Raw genomic sequence first — 16,068 nt, 5'->3', positions numbered from 1 at the left:
CAAGTGTCATCATACTCAATTGATTTTTAAAATATTTATATTGAAGTTATTCTATACATCTAGGTAAGTGCACAGACTCTAATTGTATAAGTCCAGAAATTTTCACAAACTGCATATACCCATGTCCTGCCACTCAGATCAAGAAATGGAACATTCCGAGGGCTCTACAAGCCCTTTTGACCTCCTCCCTGTTACAAGCTCCCTCCTTCGCAAGGATCACCACAGTGTTACCTTGTAAACATCACAGATTACGTCTGCCTGTTTTTGAGCTTTAGAAAACTGCAATCATTCCTGAGGTACTGTTCTATGTCTGGCTTGTCTCCCTCCCTGTCATGATTACGAAAGTTGCTCATGTTCATGTGGAAAGAGCTGGTCATTTTCATCGCTGTATGGTACTCCACTGTCACCTGGTTTGTGGATCTTTTCCAGTTAAGCCTTTCTAGTGGGTTCATAGTAGTATCTCATTGTAGTTTTAATTTGTCCCTCATGACGAATAAGGTTGAACACTTTTTTCCAATACTTGTTGGCCATCTGGATATCCTCTTTTGTGACTGTGCCTGCTAAAAATCCTTTGTCCACCGGAGTCTTTCCTTTTCTTACTGATGTGTAAAGTTGTTCCTATATTTTAGATAGGAGTGCCTGTGTTCCTTTTGGCTTTGTGTATTGCAAATGTCTGCTCCCACTTTGTGACACGGTTGTCCCTTAATGGGAATGACTTCCCTCCTGCTGCCTTTTGATAAAATGAAGTTCTTAATTTTATTATAGTCTAATACATCAGCATTTTCCTTCACTGGGAAAGTTAGGGTTAGGTTTTGGTGTTCTATTTAAGAGATCTTTGCCTACCCAAGCTCATGAATGTATTTCCCCATGTCATTTTCTAAAAAATGGTATTCAAAGTGTGGCCCATGAAACACTATCCATCTGCAAAATACTTGTTACCAATTCATGACAAGATTGAGATATTGTAGGTGTCAAGAAACCTTTAAAGCCACTTGACCTTGACATGTCCAAGCAGTATCTTATTTTATTTTTGCTAAAACATTGGTCTGATGGGTCAGAAATTTCAAAAATTAAGTACTACAGATAGTTTGAGAAGTTCTGTTTCAAAACTTCTTTTTTTTAACCTTCACATTTAGATCTCCAATACACCCAAACTTAATTTTTGTGTTCAGGGTAGGCAGGGGTCAAAATTATTATTTTTTTCATATGATATCCAATTGACCCTGCATGACTTATTAAAAATACTATTTTTCATCCATTGTTTTGCAGTATAATATTTGACATAAACCAAGTGTCTTTGTAGGTGTCCCTGTGCTTATAGCTTCTAATTCTGTTCCACTGATCCAGTTGGGCTATCTGTGCCAATACCACACTGTCATAATTACTATTGCTTTGTAAGTCTCACTCTCTGGTAGGATACATCCTTCAAACTTATTCAAGGTTGTCTTAGCTATTTTTGATCCTTTTCGTGTTCAATATATATTTTTTATACATTTGCAAAATATTTTATTTTATTTAATTTTTAAAAAGATTTTATTTATTTGAGAGAGAGAGCAAGTGAGAGTGAGCGGGAGAGCCAGAGGAAGAAGCAGACTCCCTGCTCAGCAGGGAGTCCAACACGAGGCTGATCCCAGAACCCCAGGTCCGAGACCTGAGCCAAAGGTAGCCGCTTAACCAACTGACCCACCCAGGTGCCCCTTGCAAAATCTTTTAGAATTAGCTTGTCAATCTCCACCAAAGAACCTGCTGGAATATTTTTATGAGATTGTATTGAATTTAAAGACTCACCTTGTTCGTTATACATTCAAAATGTTTTTTCTCCAGTAAATTATTTTCCACTAATTCATAACCATTTTTTTATTATTGCCAAATACATAAAATTCATTTTATTTGGTCCCTTTTAAAGGCTTCTCCATAACTATACTGACCCCATTATGTCTTTTATTTTTGCAGTGATCCTCTGTACGAGCAAGGAGAGCCCCTCACTATCTTATACCATGTTCACTCCCATTCTCTACTCTGTGCCTTTCTTCACACGTGTTTATATTTAGAGTGCTTCCTACCCACTCTTGTTGCCACTACAAATTTTTAAATCTGTGCTTCCCAAAAGACCTGATAGTTTCCTTTTATCTACTTCCCATCACTGTAACCCACAATCCCATTGCTGTTTTTGTACAATGTGTTGGTAATTCACTCCACCCCTAAAGCACATTTTTTAGGGGCGCCTGGGTAGCACAGTTGTTAAGCGTCTGCCTTTGGCTCAGGGCGTGATCCCAGTGTTCTGGGATCGAGTCCCACATCGAGCTCCTCCGCTGGGAGCCTGCTTCTTCCTCTCCCACTCTGCTGTGTTCCCTCTCTCGCTGGCTGTCTCTCTGTCACATAAATAACTAAAGCACATTTTTTTAATCATATATTATGAGAAAGTTTGTTTTTTTTTTCAGCTGTGCACACAGTAGGTGCTTAACACCTCTAGTTGACTTAATTCTAACTCATGATAGGTACAACAGGTATCTGATCATGAAGCAACCAGGAAGAAAAAAAGCCGCCTCCTTGAATCTCAGTGGAGTTGACCAAGACAGTGTATAGTGAAGTCACCAGCTTCTCTTTCGCTCACAATGTTCTAAAACAGCTCTCTGAATGTTCTGTAGTAAGGAATAAGGGATTTAGGAATCCTGGAACTGTTGGTTTTTATCCTCTTAGGATCAAGCCTCCCTATTCATGCTTCAGTTTACTCTCACGGGAGAGTTGATGTTTTTGGAAGGTAGCTATAGTTTTAAACTTTGAGATCCAGCACCCAAGCTTACTGGAGATGGGGTTTTCTTCCGAGGTAAAGTGTTTTGAAATCATATAGAGGGGGTGGTTGAATGACAATTAATACTTGTGAAAGTATTAAATGCCACTGATTGTACACTTTAAAGTGGTTAATTTTATGTAACTTGAGTATTTAAACAAAAAGATCCAGCACTCAAATATGTCTTCACCCCCGTAACTCTGTCTCAGCTGGTGGCCAGCTGTTCGCTTACAACATCCGACTTAAAACTAAGAGAAGGAGAAGAAACGCACATCTTTGGGTTTCTTACTTGTTTTTACGAGGAGGATATGTGCATGACACTTCTGTGGTTTAGAGAAGTACCTTGGGCTTCTCTAAGACGACTCACTCTGGGGAGAACATAAAGTTCATGTTTGGTTTAACACCAAAGGTAAATGTGAACTTTATTGTGACTTTCAGAACCATCAACATCAACAGAGCTCGCTTCAAACTTTGAGTTGTCATATATATTGAAAAAACAAAAACAAAAACAAAATTACCTCAAAGCTCTGCTTACTACCCATCACTGAGCTTAATGTGGCAAAGACAACACATACCCACAAAGCATGAACTGCTCATGACCATGAAGGTCCCTATCACAGAGGGCTTATCACTTAGAACAGCCACAGGTCAGCTTATGAACACTGATGGATCAATGTCTTAGAAATAGATCTACCATACAATTTGGAGAAGATAACAGCAAAGACACAGCACTCCACCCAAATTCAGTAGATTTAGACAAATGTATAGAGGAAAAATGTAGGAATCAGGATAGCTCTTTAAAGAAACATTAATACTTCCAAGAGAGTGTTGGGAAAGAAATAACAATTTAAGTGTTTCTATTAATTTTTAGAAAATATAAAAAGCATACTGGACTTCCTCACCCACATTCAGCTGGAACTTAGAAATAATAATTCTACAACAGTTCTTGAAATTTTTAAAATACCATTCCAGAAGCTAAGAACCAGTTTAGACTCTGTGATACCATTAGCTTTTCACGTGGGCAGCTCTGTCCCAGAATTTGTAGAACATAGGTACAGATGGCAAAAGTAGGTCAGATGGAAAATTTCAGATTTGTGACCATATGAAAAATAATACATTATTTATATTTTCTTCGCCTCTCATTAGAGCAATAATATAATTATTTATTTCAAATGATGGGTAATCATCACGGAATTAGCTACATCTCCTCACTGCTAGAATTGTTTGCATTACCACTTCCAATTTAGAAAGAGACAGAAAGTCAAGTGGTGGGCCTTAATCACAAGAAAAGTCACAGATTCATTTCTAATATTTAATACTTAGCATTAGCGTGCAATTTTGAGTTTTTTCTATTAAATTCCTTGAACAAAATAATAATTATGTTCTACATTGTTCATGCATGTTTTCTTTTTTTATTTTTTTGACATTAAATGTGAATATTTTATTTCATTTTATTTTATTTTTTTATTATATTATGTTAGTTCGTGCATGTTTTCACACCAATGCCAGCGAGGCAGGGGGTGGTAGGTGTGATTGGGAGCTAATTTGCATTTTCCAGTTAGGAACTCTGGAATGTCAGGGCAGACTACCAGGCTTCTGTTCTCATGCAGTTCTTAAATCTTGGGGGGACCCAGTGAAGGGTCTTGACGAGCTGTGGTCAGTCCCCTGGGACACTAGAAAGATGAGCCTTGAACAAAGGCAGAGATGACCCTGAGAGTAGAAAGAATCAAACTATGTAAACCCTCCCCGGAACCCCTGCTCCTGATACTCTGAGCCTGTGATGTTCCAATTCACTCTAATGTGGCCTTTGGATAATTTATGTCAAATTCCTTTTGAATGTTTAGAGGAAACTGTCATCAAATGGAGGTGAGTTGTCTTCCCCCTCCAGGCACAGTGACCCAGGGGGCAGGGGGGCAGGGGAGCAGACAGAACCCCAGGGAGCACACTGCTGCGACACAGACAACACCTCGGATGACAATGGTGGCAGCCAACAGGATGAAAACTGGAGCATCCATTAAAGAGGACGGTGGTACTTGGAAGACACCTGCATTGTAATCACCACCCAAGTCCCTGATTGTCCTCATGTTTGGTTTGGTCCACCTAAACAAAGACTGACTTTAGTTTTCTACTTTTGCCAACACCCTCCCCAAACCAGACTGACTATGGATGACTTTGGGACAGCAGAAAGCCCCACAGAAGGCAGTTTTACCAAAACAGGGCCTAAAAATGGGTTCTATATACTTCGGTCTCTATCTTAAGAAGTTACAAGAGTGTCAAAAACCTGAAACCACCATTTCTCAATCTGTTGTCTCTAGATGAAATGTTCTCGTTTTTGTGTTACATTGTAAGGTCCTATACTGTAAAAGAATGAAATTTTATCTTAGACCATACATATGAACAACCAATATATTCCAAGGTTATCCTGGGTTCCGAAAACAAAGTACAGAGTTTCACTCTTAAAGCTGATAAATGTCCCAGTACTTGACAGATACACATATCATATCATGCTTTCATAGCACTTAATTTGCATCTAAAAATACCTTTCTTTTCCTCTGCCTTTTATGGGGTCGTCACGGGCTCCTTCTTTCTGCTTGGGGTCAGGTAGTATTTCCCTCTCTCAGTGTGACCGCATATTTAGGTGAACACCTCAGTACCCTTGGCTCCCAGTTATACCTGATTGTGCATTAATAGCACACTTGATCATATGGCTAAAGCATTAACTAGATTTTAATATATGCACTTTCTTAGCATGCATTTTAAATTGCTGCATTTTTAACACCTTTCTGAGTTAGGTTAGTGTAACCATCTCTGTTTCTCCATCAAGCTAAAGCTTTACCTTGTTTATATAACTTTTCAAAAATTGATTCAAGTCAGGGACAACTCTAAGAGCATAACTTTGAATCCCTATTCTTCAACTGCTTCCTTGTCCACTTAAGCCTGAGAACTATTTTCTAGTGATAATGGGAAGCTGCTAGGCGCACACTGGCTAAATTTCTTCAAAACAACAATAACCGGAGAAGGGGACGTGGGGTATACTTTATTCCTACAACAACAACAAAATAATGTGGCAACAAAATAATGTGGCAACTACTGAGGAAATGCACTCCGCATGATAAAAGTAAAGAAGCAACACCAATGCATGCAGCTTTCTTTAATTAAGTTCAAGGTCTGAATTTCTATCTTCCCCTCTTAGATCCCTCCCTGAAGCAGTGGTGGAAACAATCAGCATTTGGAATTTTGTTTACTCTGTAAGAACTGAAATAATAATAATAATAATAATAATAATAATAATAATAATGTCAGTCTGTTCTCCCCAAACACACACTTGGCCAGCTGATCAGTCAGTCACAAGAGTGTACCTACTTAATCATGCAGGAAACTGAAGTCATTGCTATTTTTACCTGATGTTCAGCCATCTGGCTTTCTGGACTCCTGCTGTGCTCCAGGCTCTCGCTGAGTTTCATCTCGATGGCCTCCATCTTCGTGGAGATGGACTGGAGGGAGTCCTGGTACTTCTGCTGACGCTCCAAAGCTTCATAGAGAGTACGCTGCTTTTCACTGATCTGGAGAAGAACAGGATATTACTAAATGTTTCCTAGCCCCTTATCTTCTAGATTATGACATTTCTTTCCTCATATGACATTCTTACCTCTGTGGCCCAACAGGGGGTATTCAACGGCATACGGAGTGTGTAAGCTCTCTGCATGTGTTGCATAAGACAACCGCGAAGGTAATCCGTGTCTAGTCGACTTAACCCAGTCGTTTCAGAGACTTACCACATTCTTTAAGGTTTCCCAAGAGCGCTGCAAATCATCCAGTTTAGCAGTAGCAGATGGCTCTAGTCCTGGTTCGTAGAACTCCTGAGGTGGCAACGTGCTGGGGTGGATCCTCGCGGCCTCGGTCTGCAACCTCTCGGGAGATAGCGCTTGGTAATAAGCAATGTCCTGTGGGTACAGAGCCCGGTGTTGGATTCAAGAGGAAGACAAAGTTAATATGCTCTGGGGACGGTCTGTCATGTAGAAGAAAGGTTCAGGACTCACCTCCGTCCCAGGGGGCTATAAACTATAGAAGTTAGTATAATTCTTGTGACGAGAAGAATTTAAAGATCTTATCAAAGTACATTATAGTTGCTTTTGAATTTTGGCTTCTATTTAAAAATGAACAAATTCACCAGTATGTCAAGTTGCCAAAACTCATTCTTAGTTTATTCTTGGTGAAACGGAAATACAAAGGATTTGAGTAGTGCACATGTTTGAAGCTTGATTAACTAGTAGGGCAAAAAAGGAGAATCTAAATTATCTATTTCCTGAAATGTTGTTTAATGTATTGATTAAAATTTGCATGATTTTAAAAAGTACTTGATTTATTATTTTTTAAAATTTATTTATTTTTATTTAAATTCAATATATAAGACTGATGAATCACTGAACTCTACCTCTGAAAATAATAATACATGTTAATTGAATTTAAAAAGTACTTGATTTAAACAAAATTAAATCTGTAAGTCATTTTTAAGATATAGGCAGATCTTCTGTATTTGTGAGTTCATTATTCATAGAAATTAATTAAACTATTTTAATATTAAATAAAGGAAAATGTAATGGCTTGGAAGTTAAAACTACTCTAAGAAACAAATAATATAAGGGATTCCTTCTAATCAGTTCTTGGAAGTACACTAGAAATAAAGTGAATGATGAAAAACAAAACTTTTGAATTTTTTATTAGTTTCTTGGGTTATAAGTAACATTACATATTTTATAGTATTCATAATGGAATCTACTATATCAAGACATGTAATTCATGTGTTTTCAATTGTTTCTCTGCTTATTTAGGCATATTAATAGGAATTGAATTGGGGAGTAATGTTTATATTCTGGGAATTTCTATTATAAAGTTCACTACTTTTAAAATTATACTGTTGAAGATAATTATGTATATGAATTTAAATACCTGAGCCTTATGGATAATAATGTCTTGGTTAAAAGTCTTGAAGGTCCCAGCCACTGGGGAAACCAAAGTAATAGCAGGAAGGGCCTGGCGTTTGGTGGTCTGTACAAGGACAGAAGCAGGATTGTGTTGTAGGAGTTCAGACAGGAGTCTGACACCTGAGAAGTCAGAACAACTGAGATTCCAGTAGAAATTCTCCTCCTACGTAGCTCTATAATTGGAGAAAGTCACTCACGTCTTATGCATTGGTTCCCACATCTGTATAGCACTGGGGACTTCTGAGGATTCAATGCAGCCATATGTTGAGTGGTCATGAGACGTTCTACCGATTTTGTTGTTGTTGTTGTTGTTGTTGTTGAGACTTCTGGGTAAGTCCCTAACCTTAACTGATGACACTGGAATGTGGAGACTGGTTCCTGTTCATTCATCATCCTGTCACCATCCTGAATAGACTACCTTGCTATTCTCCAGTCTCTGCTCAGCTCATACCCGTTCATGCTCCCCTACTTTCGCCCCACTTCAGTCCTCCACACCCTTGAACCTGACAGCCTGTCATCACTGAATTGTTAATCCCACGTGCACTTCCAGCTATGTCTAAAGTTACTTAAACCCTTCTCTTGCCAACGTCTTTGCTTCCTTCTCCCCTTAAACTCTGCTTTACCCACCTGGAAAATCCCAAGCAGGACTTGATCCAATTTCACTTTCCAGAGTGCATGTGGGTGCATGCCCACACGCACACACACTCCACACACAGGCACAGACACACAGCCGAAACCACTGAGGAGATACTCCCGAAACTTCTCAGATTTCCAAAAATCTGTCTATTCTCAGACTTGCCTTTAGCTTACGCTTGCCAGTTTCCTTGGTTAAGGATAACCCTCCCACCTACTCCCAGAATCCCATCCGCCTTCGCTTTTTCAAGGACCTTGGTCCATTAATACCCTCCTCCTCTCCCTCTCTATTGACTTCCTCCCCCAGCCTATAAATAGAGTCAAATCTTTTCAGTCTAAAAACATCCCTTTTTTTGGCATTTTTCTCATAGGATATCACATAATAGAAAAGTCCACGAATCACAACATGATGTGTCATCACACGTGAACACACAGTCACGATCACCCTTTCTTCCTTTTCTCCCTTTCACTTGTAATCCAGCTTCTGCAAATAGTAGTTTACATTTGATAATGTTCACTTCCTCACCCTCAATCCACTTCTAAATACCCAGTTAAGCTTCGACCCTAATGACTCTTGTACTATGAAACAAAATGATTGTGTTCAGCCCTTCTTCTGCCTGACCTTTCAGATGCATTCAACACCTCCGCCTGTCCCCTTTTGGAAACACCTTCCCTTGAATCTGTTCTCCTTCTGGCTCCAGTCATTCAAGCTTTCTTTGTGTAGTTTGTTTCTTCCCCTCACTCCTAAATATTGGTTATTTATAAGCTCCACACTCATATATTCATTTGTACATTTATATCCCACATGCTCTTCCAACTCAACATTTCCCCCCCCCAAAAAAAATCCAGGATGAGAACTGAATTTAGGAAAAAAAAATAATGTTCTATCCAGCTTTCAGTAAATGGAACTTCTACTCACCAAATCTCTGAACTTGGGATTTATTCTCTAGTTCTTCTTTCCCTTCCCATCCACTGCTTATTTAGGATGAATTCTATCGACACATACCCTTGCCACAGCACCGGTTCAAGTTCTCGTTAGAACAACAACTTCCTAATTCCCAGGCTGCAAACTGGCAGCCTGCAGGCTGCCTTTGGCTTGCATACATTTAGCTTGGCTTATGCAGTGTATTAAATTGTTGAAAATTTCATCGAAGTATGGAGACTTTATAAGAATCCAGATTCACAGCTCCTTTTGCAAACCAGAAGGTACATAAGACTGGACTCTGTGTCCACATGACTATAGTAATTCTGACAGAGGAGAGGCTGCCTGATATATGAACGGAGGTGCTGTTCAGGTCTTCACCCCCTGGCCTGTTTCTCTCAGGGACATCACCAGTCCTGGCCAGGCATCAGAGTTTAGTGCAACTTCTGTCCCTCACTAGCTTCTCTGGCTCTGAATTTGTCCATCTCTATTCCATTGTCCACATTGATCCAGGATGATCTGTTCTAAAACCTACTTCTGTACATAGCTTCTAGTTAAATTCCCTCTGTAGTTAACTATTAGCTTCTGGATAAAGTTCAATTTGGTGTGTGTGCGGCATTCAAGGTCCCGTCCTTCATGCTGTGTTTCCTTCACCCCTCTCAGTTTCTTTTCTCCTCTTCTCCCTCCTCCTCCAAATCTGGTTCTCTAATTATCGTGATACTATTTGCAGTTGTCTTGATGGGTCATCCTCCTTCCAGCCAGCACACCTTCTGTATGTCCTTCCTTCTGTCTGAAAAACTTCATGTCACTCTAGCGCACGCTGGCTGCCTAACTTGTATTCCTTTCCTAAAGCTCTGGGTGACATCTTTGACCCCCCCTGAACTCCTGGGTCAGGGTCAAGTGCTTGCTCCGAGACCACTCTCCCCCTGCAGTTTTCCCACTGTCATGGCACTTGTCCTCTTCTACTGTGATGATTCGCCTGCTCTCACACAGACTGAGCTCTCTTAAGACCGGGGTGAGCTTGTTGTCTTCGAGTCTGAGCATATCGTAGGGTGTTTGGCAAATAACAGGCAGGCATATGTGTCCCTAATGAATTGTACATGTAAAAACACTTTTATAAACTTTACCATTTTATATACACGGAAGGTAATTCTATTACTGTCCACAAAGAAAAGCAAAAAATTGCTTTAGATGTAAATTTTTAAATACTCTATTATAAAGAAGCCCCTCAAAAGAGCCAGAATAAAACAAATGTGTTATTTAAAAAAAATCTTTTTTTCTGGTTCTTTGTCATGAATGTGCATGTGTGTGAGATCGTGGGTGTGTATGTGTACTGCTCAGGCCAATTAAACAGGACTGACAATTACTGGTTTCTTAAAAGCACGTGGAAATGTATCACCTTTTGCAGATGAATAACTTGAGGACTATATAGATTCAATAAAATAAAGCAATCAGTCCCATAACTACTAAGTAGAGGCAATAGCTGGTGTAGTGAGGATGCATCCTTAGACACATGGCTCTGTTGCTTCGTGCCTAGGTTATGAGAGTTATTATCCAGTAGATTCCTGAGGCAATACATTTAGAAAGCCACAGCTACTATTTTATTCACACTGTCCAGGTGAAAGAGTACTTTCAGGCTTCACATCACATTGAATTTTCAAAATTTTGTGAACTGGGGAGCATTGCCTCCCTTACAGACGAGGCTGCTAAGGGACTTCCGGCCCTTTCCGCTTACAGGTACAAGAGCAGGCACCCATTCTGAGGCTAACCTGGGGCTGGCACTCCACCTGGTACAAGACTGTGCTTTTCAAACTTCACCTTCTGTTGACTCTACCGAGGAGCCCGACTCTAGCTTTGCTGTGGCAGCAAATCTGGGGGTTGCCTGGTTATGGTTGTTTCCACTCTTCAGTAAGCTACACCATTACCACATTTCAGCTAATAACTACTGTCAGAGGCAGAACACACTGACTGTGGGGTGGGCTGGGGGGGAATCAGTTATATAATGAAGATCTACTTACAGAAGCAGCAAGCACAAAACCTCTTTTTAACAGCTGCAGTTTTTTAAAGCAGTTATATTTGGCTGCCCCTGGAAACAGTTGTGCACATTCCGTACAGCATTTTGAGTCTGGAAAGTGGAACTTAGGGGGTATTCTAAATGTCCTCCTCTGCTTCAAGAGAAAGCTTGTGGGCCATGTTGGAGTATTTGTTCATTTTCCTCTGACTTATATTACTGCCCAACAAGAATAACATGTGACCGTAATGATAGGGTTGATCTGTTTGAACAACATGAAGCTTATCACATTTGCTTTTTAACAGCCTCCTCTGAGTAAAGCTGTCTGACATAAAGACAGGTTTTGCTAATCTGTACTATCACATAAAAGTATTTTAACAATGTGATTTAATTGATGCTTTCCTTTGATGGTGGGGGGGTGTCAAAATCGATTTAAAACAAAAATCTCGGGGCGCCTGGGTGGCACAGCGGTTAAGCGTCTGCCTTCGGCTCAGGGCGTGATCCCGGCGTTATGGGATCGAGCCCCACATCAGGCTCCTCCGCTATGAGCCTGCTTCTTCCTCTCCCACTCCCCCTGCTTGTGTTCCCTCTCTTGCTGGCTGTCTCTATCTCTGTCTAATAAATAAATAAAATCTTTAAAAAAAAAAAAAACTCACATGTAATTTTAGGATTTGACTGAGTTTGACAGCTAAAGTAACCATAATAAAAACATTTGCATATTTTATCATTCATAAGGCTTTTTCACATGCACACTGAAAGACACTTTATAAGAAGTATCACTGAGACTGACAATCTTAGAAAAGGGATATTCTTCCCACAGTATTAATCTCAAGGCCAGTGTTTACCGTTCAGCTTGAAAATTTTAAGAACATTAAGTATATTATATAGGGTAATTTTTTCCTATACAAAACAGCTGACTACGGCCATATTTCTCTGATTCTAATAACATCTGTGACCACAGGGAAGAACACAACATCAAAGAATGAGTAATATGTATTTTAAAATCAGAATTTGAAGAACAGTTTCCCCCAGAGTGCCCTGAACTTCTCCTTTTTTTGTTTTTAATTTCCTCTCAACACTTGTTGTTATTCATTCCATATCCACATTTCTTTCTAGATTATAAGGTCTCTGAGGGCAGGGGTACTGTGGTCTTCTCCTTTACTACCTACCTGGGACCCAGCACAAGATTTCGTGCCAAGCAGGTACTCAGAATGTGTCTGATGAATGAATAAATTGATAACTAGAGTTTTATGCACTTTTGCTAAGAGAATAGTTTTACCTAAAATTTTCATCAATTTTATTTTCCTCCTTTGGGGTAAGAGGTTTTTTTTAAATCACAGAAATACTATTTCAAATGCTTCTGCTTTAAAATAAAAATAATTGTAATTGATTTATAATACAGCTTATAGAACATTTTCTCTGTTTAATGCTTCTTTCTTAATAATAAATCTCAACTCCTTTGAACACGTACATAATTTCATAGTAATGTAATTAAACTTTTTAAAAGTTATATTGGCTAAAGGAAAAAAGGTATTACTTAACATGCATTAAAAATGTTTGACTATTGTAAGAGCTTATTTTTTATTTCTATCCAGTATTTTTCATGAAAACTCTTTGACACATTTAATTTAGTACAATCTAAACATAACACATGCTAAACAGCACCACATAACAACAAGGTATTACCTCTATATTATAGGAAATAAAATTTAAGATTATTAAGATAAGCAAAAAACACAAGTCTACTTAGGCATTACAATATATACACTGGCAGACACCGCTGAAATTGGTTGACAGTAAATAAAGAAAAAGTATAATGTGGTGAGCAGAAGCTTTTCATCTTCAAAATCTGAGCTGGTAAGTGGCAAAACCACGTTTAATGAATGTTAAAATACAAATAGATCATGTTATTTTACAATGGTGACACAAACATCTCATTTTCTGTTAGGATGCAGTACTCCATTACAGACAGCTGTTAGACACTAAAGCCATAATGCCTTAAAACAGGGCTTTCTCCATCTATAATTTCTGTGCCCTAATTTTTGCTCATCTCACTGCTAGCAGGCCAGAAGAGGAGCTGATGTGCTGAGCCAGTAGTGGGGTCACACGACAATCACAGTTTGCGCAATTTCACACCTAATGGTGTGTCCCTGAAAGTCCAAGATTCACACCCACAGTCTATTAAGAACAGAGAATGGAGTCCTGCAACCATCCAGAGATCACAGCTAGAGGAATTCCAAACGGGTGGTACCTGGTTAACAGAAGCATCTGTATTAGCCACAGGTGAAGGGGAGCGACAGGCAGGTGGAGAGGAAATTTCACTGTTGGTTCCCTCCTCCCCAGACTCCTCAGTGACAGGTGACAGCAAAGTGTGACAGCGACCTGCAGTCATCTATTACATAAAATGTAGCCCAAAGGACATGAACATCAGTTAGCTATGTTAACAAAAGACCTGGTCAGGCACAGGACAAAACAAAAGTAATAATATAACAAAGGTTAGAGATACTGAGACCCAAATCTACATACAAATTCTGTGTTAGTATTTAAAAGTTTTGTCCTCAAGTGAGTAGGACTCTAGGGACCATTTGTAAAACAAACAGGGAAAGGGGGTGCATATCACAATAAAGACTTTTGTTGTTGATTAGTTTCCTTTCCTTGATGTCTTTTTGTGTCTTTATAGACAAGTAGAAAAATCATGAATCATACAAGTGAGTGAAGGGTCTACAAAATAAAACTTGGATCTTTCGTGGACGTCTCAAATTCTAAATATTCTAGGGAGATAAATGCACCCGAAGTAATATTTTGCCAAAAGAGTCCAGGTGTGGTTATATGCTACCTAGGCACAGCACATATGTGTGGAAAACATTATAGCACTGGAAAACGTTATAGTTACCAAAATAAGTAATGCATTTTAGATACAAAGTGATAGGTCAGTGGTGTTGCAGAACAGAAATTAATGGAACCTATTTCTTTTAATCCAAAGCTAAATTTTGGGTTTTCTGTTTTCTTATTTTCCTAATAGTACCTTTCCTTCTATATTTTATTAAACATCTGTATAACAGAATACACAAACATATCTAATCAGCCAGTGTTTTAGCTTGGAAAACATACACCAAAAACAGGTGTAGCATGATTCTCCTATCCACCAGAAAACTAGAAAACTGTGCAAAGGAATTTTTTTTTTCAAGCTCAGAGCCTCTCAGTATTACTGCTAAATTATGAACAAATGCAGGGCCAACCTTCGACATATTAAATAATTCAGCCACTTCAAGCAAAAGGGTTCATTTTAACTGTCACTGTTTACAGTATCAAAAACTGGCCTTGGCCCAAATGTAGTCAGAGAGTTAAGGAGACTGTTCCTCAGTTCGAATCTGCAAGAGCTAGCACTGATCCCTAAAATAAGCCACGAAGAGGGAACCTGGAGCCACTAGCGAGGGTCCAGGCAGAAGGGAGCGCGCTGGCTCCCAACAAACCCGGCCTTCGCCCTTACTTACCATGACCACAGAGGGGTGGGCCGAGGTCGCGGGGAGGAGCTCCCTGTCCAGGTCCTCCGTCCCCTCCGCCAGCCCCTCCACCTCCGTCACCGTCAGCAGCATGGTGGCGTGCTTGGCTTTCATCGTCAGCATCTTGCACTTGGAGTTCAAAGAGGCGATCTGCTCCTGGTAGCCCTTGATTTTCTGAGCCAGCTCCTGGGGAAACATTTCCCACCCCCCACCAACCGTGTGTCAGAGCAGCATCAAAAGGAAACACAACTAGTAGCGTTCATCTTCCTCCAGCGCTGGCCAATGAAATCGCAGAGCTGCGCCAGCCGGCAGCAGCGGCAGCGGCCGCGGCCAAGAGGCAGGATGTGGACGTGCGAGCGGAGGAGCCTGCCGGGCCCCGCACCCGCAGCCCGACCACCGCGCGGCGGGGCTGGAAGAACGGCTGCGCGGCGCGGGCCGGAGACCGAGTGCCCTGCGGCCGGCGGATTCTAATCCCGGGAGAGGCTCCGTGTGCAACCGGGGACTTATGTAACCTGAAGCACTGGCAACTTTCTTTAAAATGCCTAAAGAATCTGAAACTGCCAGATGGTTCATGCCGTGGAAATTAGGTCATGTGATGACTAAAACTACAAAAAATGCAATGCTCAGCTCTTACCATACTGAATGTATCAAATAGAGCAGTCATCTGTTACGGACCGCGTCACCAAAGTAACCTGCAGGACAATTCCTGTGACCCACGGAGTTGTTTTTTGCAGATAAGCTAAATATTACATATGAAACCCTAAATTTTTATGCAGATTATTCCCACAATAAAGTTTTGTACACTCATCAAATTCTCCCTCATGTACTCCCCAACATGCCTCACATGTTTCTGATGTTTCAAGCTAGAACTTCTGCTCTTGAAGTTCAACTCAAATTTAACAGCTTTTAAATTCATTTGTTGAAAAAATTGTTTTAAGAGATAGAGGTGTTAAAGCTCTTACCAAGAGCTTACTGAAAATATATTCTGGACAGCACGTAGCTCTCAAAAACCAAAATATTAAATTAAAAAATGTAAAATGGTAATTCTAAAATATTAAATGTATATTTTCTTACTTAAAAGTGTATACATGTTTAACAAAAATTAAGATGTGCATTCCAGAACATTAATCCTAAAAGTAACCAAACCATTACCTTTTTCTGTTCCTTTTATTTGGCTCTGTTGCCTGAAAAGCTGTCATTCAGTGCTTGCATGTAACATATTT

At 39.8% G+C, this 16,068-nt stretch overlaps 1 protein-coding gene across 25 annotated transcripts in view; it reads right to left on the bottom strand.

Moving 5' to 3' along the window:
- SYNE1 (spectrin repeat containing nuclear envelope protein 1) overlaps positions 1-16,068 on the bottom strand; it is a 447,744-nt gene that overhangs the window by 140,569 nt on the left and 291,107 nt on the right. For 22 of the 25 annotated variants that reach the window (XM_026505077.4, XM_026505081.4, XM_026505085.4 and 19 more), the window contains 4 exons: positions 14,837-15,031; positions 13,594-13,734; positions 6,568-6,735; positions 6,193-6,354 (listed from right to left, as the gene is read on the bottom strand). In XM_026505077.4, coding sequence (XP_026360862.3) covers positions 6,193-6,354; positions 6,568-6,735; positions 13,594-13,734; positions 14,837-15,031 — 666 coding nt within the window. Of the gene's footprint in view, positions 1-6,192; positions 6,355-6,567; positions 6,736-13,593; positions 13,735-14,836; positions 15,044-16,068 lie in introns of those variants that run through there. The other 3 variants (XM_057310948.1, XM_057310949.1, XM_057310956.1) reach the window with 2 other exon arrangements.

Source organism: Ursus arctos, unplaced genomic scaffold (genome assembly GCF_023065955.2).
Source record: "Ursus arctos isolate Adak ecotype North America unplaced genomic scaffold, UrsArc2.0 scaffold_13, whole genome shotgun sequence".
Classification (NCBI taxonomy): domain Eukaryota; kingdom Metazoa; phylum Chordata; class Mammalia; order Carnivora; family Ursidae; genus Ursus; species Ursus arctos.
Note: the sequence above shows the minus strand (reverse complement) of the source record. Positions and strands in the feature narration are given on the sequence as shown.